Source organism: Propithecus coquereli, unplaced genomic scaffold (assembly GCF_000956105.1).
Source record: "Propithecus coquereli isolate 6110/MARCELLA unplaced genomic scaffold, Pcoq_1.0 Scaffold79, whole genome shotgun sequence".
Taxonomy (NCBI): domain Eukaryota; kingdom Metazoa; phylum Chordata; class Mammalia; order Primates; family Indriidae; genus Propithecus; species Propithecus coquereli.
Genome location: NW_012154062.1, coordinates 4,698,064 through 4,704,063, shown reverse-complemented (window position 1 = coordinate 4,704,063; position 6,000 = coordinate 4,698,064). Strand labels below are relative to the sequence as shown.

Sequence of the window (6,000 nt, the reverse complement as noted above, 5' to 3'; positions counted from 1 at the left end):
CGCCCGGCCCTGGCCTTAATTTTGCCAAATTCAAAACAAACAACTGTCATCAACGAACACCATCATTTCTTAAAAGAAAGGACAGTTTGGTACTAAAAAGTAGAAAGCACGAATTTCTGCAGAATGTTCAATAAAAGCCGTTTTATTAGAAATTCCTCACGGTATGCCTCTCCCTCCTTTTCTTCCATTTTGTCTAGACTTTGTCACTGGTCAGCATCAGTTTGTAGCTCAATTTGGGGGAAGACTGCTAATTTCATGTACATAATCCTTTATGTTTTACCCAATGGAGAAACTGCCGCCCAGAGAAGGACCGCGCGTCGCCCAAAGTCCTAAAGCGCGTCAGTGGCCTGGCCAGCTCTTCCCCACCCAGGCCTGTCCCCTGCCAGCTCCGCCACTGACGGCTGGAGTGCCTTTGAGAGGGTCAGTCCTGCTCCCTTCCTCAGTCCTCACCCCTGTTAAACAAAGGGCGGAACCTCCCCTACCCTCAGATAGGCAGCAGCAGGGCCCAGGAAGCAGGGCAGGCCCAGGTCCCCACCAACAAGAGGGGCTCCCCCACCCCACTGCCTGAGGATGCCCTTCCAAAGTGGAGCCCAGCTGGAACCTTGGACGGGAGGTCACCAGAGGCCGGGAGCTGGCTGGGGGTGGGGAGAGAGTCTGCTGTGTCCCATCCCGCCACACCATTCCTGGACCACGTCTAGAGGGTGGGTCAGCAGGACTCCCAGCCTCCCAGGAGGGGCGTGGGGGCAGAGCAAGGGGAGCTCAGCTCTGGCTCCAGCCCAGAGCCCTGCTTCCTGTCCCAGGGCTTCTGAATGCCAGAGAGGTCTCCCGCAGGGCCAGGAGGGGGATCAGCAGAAGTAAAAAGAGACCAGGAGTCTCGGCCTGCCTGGCAGAACAGCAGGCCTGAGGTATGAGCAGCAGACCTGCCGCCCTGGGGCCCACCTCCCCCGGCTGTCCCCGCAGAGGAACCTGAGGGGAAGTGATGGTGTCAGCAGCTCCCGCCCCGCCCCCAGCCCAGACTGCAGCCTCCTGTAGATCCTGGTCCCATTCCCAGATGCCAGGAGGTCCTCTCCACCCTCCTCTAGGTCTCACTCCTGCAAACACTCAGGGCCCAAGTGGCATGAAGGGAGCTGGCTTCCGCAGGGCAGCGGCTGGGGTGGGAGCCCTGAGGAGCCAGCCAGCCAGCAGCAGGGGTGGCATCTGACTCAGGTTCCAGGCCGCCCAGAGGGCTCTCCTGACTGGGGGATCTCCCAGCATTCCTGATCTGTGACTCACTGTGATGCCCCACCCCAGGGAGCCACCTGTTCCCCTGACACTGGGGCTCCAGGCCCCACCCTGGCCCCACCCCCGGCCTCTAGGCCCGAACCCCACAGGAATCTGCCTTTGCCTGCAGGGCTCAGAGATGTGCGGGGAGGAATGAATGGGCTCCAGGAGGACCGAGCCCCCAAACTCCTCAGCCCCAACTGGGATCCAAACAAAGGCCATCCTCTCTTGGAGGCAGGGGTCCTGGAGACCCCGCCCAGGCCACACCTTCCTCACAAGTTTCCTCTCTTCGACCCACTTCGTGCCCACGCTTTCTACCCTGCACACTCTTGGGAACCAGTCGAACCTGGGCTTCTAGGTGGCTGGTGCCAGCTCGCCCTGCCCAGCCTGTGGCTGCACGCCCAGCCTGGCGCCCACCTTCACCCAGCCAGCCGCAGGAACACCCCTCAGCCCAGCCTGCTTGCCTCTCCGCTGCTGCACGGGGCAGAGCCTGGACCTTCTCAAAGATGTGCCAGAGGGCCCAGGCTGGCCACACTGGGGCTGAGCTCTAGGCTGCGGCAGGGACAAGGACAGCCACTGTGGCAGAGGCTGGCGGGCCCAGCAGAGGGGGAGGCCTACCGGTCCAGCTGCAGCCGCAGGGGCGAGGGGCTCTGGCGGATCTTGCTCTGGGCCTCGGCGTGAAGCATGCGCTCTGCACTCTCCCCGTTGATGGCCACAATGATGTCGCCAGGCCGGAGGTCAGCAGCCTCAGCCTTGCCCCGCTCAGTCACCTACAGGGACGAGGAGCCCGTGAGTCCGAAGTACCCATGCCCAGGCAGCAGCGCATTCGGGGAGAGGACTTCCCGCTCTGCTGCCCAAGAAATGTAGACGCTGGTCTGAACTAGGCTGTCCTGCACCCCTTAACATCCCTCTCCCCGCCCGTCAGTCAACCCAGCTGACCGGCTGTCCCCTCCAGGAGCCGGGGTGGCAGCCTCCACCCCACCCTGGCATTCTAACGGGGGCCTCCCAAAGAACGTGCAACGGCAGAATTCCAGGAACTGCGTTTGGAAATACTTCTGGATGGAGAGCCCTGCCCGTGCAAATCACACCTTGCAGGGGGCGGCCTGCACACGGCCTCCGTGGGGACACTCCCCAGCCCGGGCCCAGGCCTGGGTCGAGAGGAAACTGCCAAGAACCCACGGGGCTCTCGCTCCAGTAACCACCCAAAATGGCTGCCCGCAGGTGTGGGGTTAGCGGCCCAGGAGAAAAGGGCAGGCCCTGTCCTTGGTGCAGACCCCTTCACTCCTAAGTGCTGTTCCTGAAGTGGCCACCACGTCCCCAAGCTGAGGGGACCCCGGCCTTCCCTGGCCAGCACTCCCAGCACCAGGCCTCTGGCTCAGAACAGAAGAAACCATGTCTGCGGAGAACAGGGTGGACAGGGCAGACCTGACTTTCGGGGGACCTCCTTATCTCCTGGAAGTAGCCCTTACCTTGGTCACCATGATGGGCATGTGGAAATCCCTGCCCCCCGTGATGCGGAAGCCCCAGGGCGCCGGCCCCACCACGTCCACCGTCAGCGCCATACCTGCTGGAGAGAGGCGGGCCCACGTGAGCGGCGGTAAGGTGGCTCTGGTGGCAGGAGAGCGGCAAGGGGACAGAAAGGGGGCTGAGGTCCCGGAGCAGCCGGCGGGGGCTGGGGGTGGGTGGAGGAAGTGAGTTAACTCCCTCCCTTGCCCCTGGCTTTCACTTCCCCCCACCCTGGGAAGCCATGACTCTAGGTTCCCCTTCCTTAGTCTCCAGCCCAGCGGCTCCCAGGAGGGGTGTCCCGGCTGCCAGAGGAAGGGTGTGCAGGGGCTGGCCGCTGGTAGGGGAGCTCAGCACCTCCTCCCTCTGCCCTCCTCCACCCCGGGGGCGAGTCCCACGAGTGCTTGCTTCCTGTCCCCAAAACCGACAGCACACGGTACTTCCTCCCTGCGCTGGGGGAGGGCAGGCAAGCAGCCTGGGGACAGCAGAGCTCTGGGAGCAGGAGCGACGGCACAAGGAATGGGGTGGCCCCAGCGCAGGCTGTGCAGGTGGCTGGCCAGGTTGGGGGCTGGCTGGGCTGGGCCCAGCCCCTGGCAACGAGGCCCAGATGGGCAAGACCAGGCTTCCACCTTGCCCCGGCCTGCTGCCCTCTGCACAGCACCGGCAAGGAGACCAGGGCTCATCTGCCAAGCCGGGCACACCACCCCACGGTGAGCTCACTGATGCTGCAAGCCAGCCCGGGTGACAGGCCTCCCATACACTGCCCCTCCGCTGGGCAAGGGAGTGCCCTTGCAGACAGGCCCTCGTGGGATTTCCTGAGCCTCTAGCTCTGGAGCCAGGAGCCAACCCGGGCAGGAAGCTGCAGTGCCAGGCTGGGCACCACCCTGCCCAGCACCCATCCCGGGGCTGCCCCTGGGGAGGTCCAGAGACTGCCGGTGCTGCCGCCATCCATCAAGAACACCCGGGCCCTGGAGAGGGGGTGCCCCAGCCGGCGGGTCTGTGGGCCCCATCCCGAGCCTGCTGGTCACCCCCTTTTGCCCGGGCCTGGCTTCTCTCCCTCTCCAGGCCCCCAGGCCGGCGCTGGCAGCTCGCAGACGCCCTGACATTCCCAGACCTTTGAGCCGGCCAGTGGACTCCGCGCTGCGGGCGCCGCGGGCGCCGCGGGGAGGTGCCCAGCCCGATGGCCCGGCTCTCCCAGTTCTGGAGCCTTCTCCGCTCCGAAGCCAAAGTACCCCGCGGGCCCGGGACGGGAGTAGGAGCACCGGGTCGGGGAGAGCCCCGCTCGCGAGGACGCCCGCGCCGAGGCCGCAGGGAAGCGGGCGGCGGGCGCAGGACAGGGTCCCGGTCCGAGGGACCGGCGCGGGGAAGGACGCGGCGGGCGCGGGGTGCGCAGGTGGGCGCGCTCACCTGGCTGCCGCTCACCTGTCGGGCTGGGCGGCAGGAGGGGCGGGAAGGAGGGAGGAGAGCGAAGAGTCGCGGCCGCTCCCGCCGCCGTCCGCCCGGCTCTGGGGAGAGCCCGCCCGGGGCTCTGGGACCTGCCTCCGCCCATGTGATCCCGGGGCCGCCCCTGCCGCCGCCCCTGGCCCGGGAAGCCACCGCCTCCGCGCTGCGAGCGCTGCCACCTGGGCCGCGCCGCGGGGGAAGGGGACGCGCGCGCCGCGGGGGAAGGGGACGCGCTCTCCGCGGAGCCCCTCGGGGCTGCAGCCGAGCTCCCCGAGGTGCCCGCGCCCTCCCGACCGGCCGGAGCGCGGGGCAGCCGTTCCCGGGGCGGACCGCTGAGGCCTCAGACGGCTGAGGCTGCCGCCCCCGAAGCTCTTCCAGGCCTCTCCAAAGGGGCCCTCGACCACCCCCAACACACACGTCCCGGCCCCGCGGCGAGGCTGGCTGGGTGTGACTGCGGTCGCCTGGCTCCTCCGCCCACCCCAGGCTCAGACGCCAGCGCGGATGCCCCAGCCCTGCTCAACTGCCTCCCGCGACCGCGATGGTCCTCTTCCCCGCAAGCCTGAGATGCCCGCAACCTGTGGCTTTCCGGGTGACCCGCCAGGACCTCCTGGCTGGGGGACCGGCACCCCCCCGCCCGGGCTGAAGCCATTCCATTCCTGGCTGCTGCGCCTCACCCTCTTCGCCGCCTGCCTGGGTAGGGACAGCCCGCGCCCTGGGCCAATCACCTGGAACCCAGACTCCAGGGATCAGGAGAGGACAGCCAAGGAGGGGGCCCCAGGTGCCGGCTTAGGAAGGAGGAGTCACACTTGGCAACCCTCACCCCCGGGACCTCGGGCCAGCAGAGCCTCCTCCTGCGTCTCTGGGTCTCCACTTGGCACTCTGGCTGCCAGGCTGCTGTTTTCAAGGGAGCACACCTGTGGGCACAGCTGAAACTTGCCTGCCCCAGGTGTGAGTCATTCCTTCCAGATTCCCTTGAGGAGTGCCCTCACCAGGCTCCTCACCTCCTGCGCCCCTGCCTTGCCCTTCCTGCCGTCCCATCCAACCCTGCTCCCAGCCCTGCCCCCACCTCCACGCCTCTGTCTAGGGTGTGTGAACTGCTCTCCCACCGGCTCATCCTGTGCCTCCTGCCACGGCCGCTTTGCACCTGTTTACCTCCCCAGCTAGACTGGAAGCCCCTTGAGCAAGCCGGGCACTGCAGGCTGGACAAGCACAGCCTTGGGGTCACACAGACCTGGCCTCACCTGATACATCTGCCTCTTACTGGCTGCGTGGCCTTGGGCAATGTCCTCAGCTCCCCCTGGCCTCAGTTTCTCCCTGTGTAAAATGGGATAATGCATAGCTTACTCTCCTGTTGTAAGTCCAAGGACTGCAATGAGGTGTGAATCAGAGTCCCTGCCACTAACTGGGGTGGCAGGGAGGGAGGGCAAAGGAAGGAAAATTCATTCAATTGATCTGCTCAGTCACTTCAACAATATTCATCCAGCACGTATTTACGGAGTGCCCACTGCGGCCAGGCACCGTGCTGGGCTCTAGCAATGGGGCAGCGAGCCAAACAGAAACGTCCTGCCCTCAGAGGGACGCTCCTGCGTGTCTCGGGCAGTCTCCATGAACATCTGCAGTTAATCTGCAGGGTTTTCTGCTCGGTGGGTTGTGCATTAACAAAACTCACCACAAAGTCAAATCAGCTGGCCCAGGGGATGCCTTCGAGTCACTGAGGGAACGCTGTCCTGCTCTACTGGGTGACTGTGTCGCTCTGGGTAAGTCAAGTCACTCACCTACTCTCTCTCCCTTCAC

The 6,000-nt window shown here is 65.4% G+C and overlaps 1 protein-coding gene across 2 annotated transcripts in view; it reads right to left on the bottom strand.

The window, feature by feature from the left end:
* The window catches only part of PDLIM2 (PDZ and LIM domain 2 (mystique)), a 17,770-nt gene extending 13,534 nt beyond the window's left edge, over window positions 1–4,236 (bottom strand). For both annotated transcript variants that reach the window (XM_012662990.1, XM_012662989.1), the window contains exons 1-3: window positions 4,186–4,236; window positions 2,730–2,824; window positions 1,879–2,030 (exon numbers count right to left, since the gene is read on the bottom strand). In XM_012662990.1, coding sequence (XP_012518444.1) covers window positions 1,879–2,030; window positions 2,730–2,822 — 245 coding nt within the window. In that variant the 5' untranslated portion in view covers window positions 2,823–2,824; window positions 4,186–4,236. The remainder of the gene's footprint in view (window positions 1–1,878; window positions 2,031–2,729; window positions 2,825–4,185) is intronic.
* Between the last annotated feature and the right edge of the window lie 1,764 nt (window positions 4,237–6,000).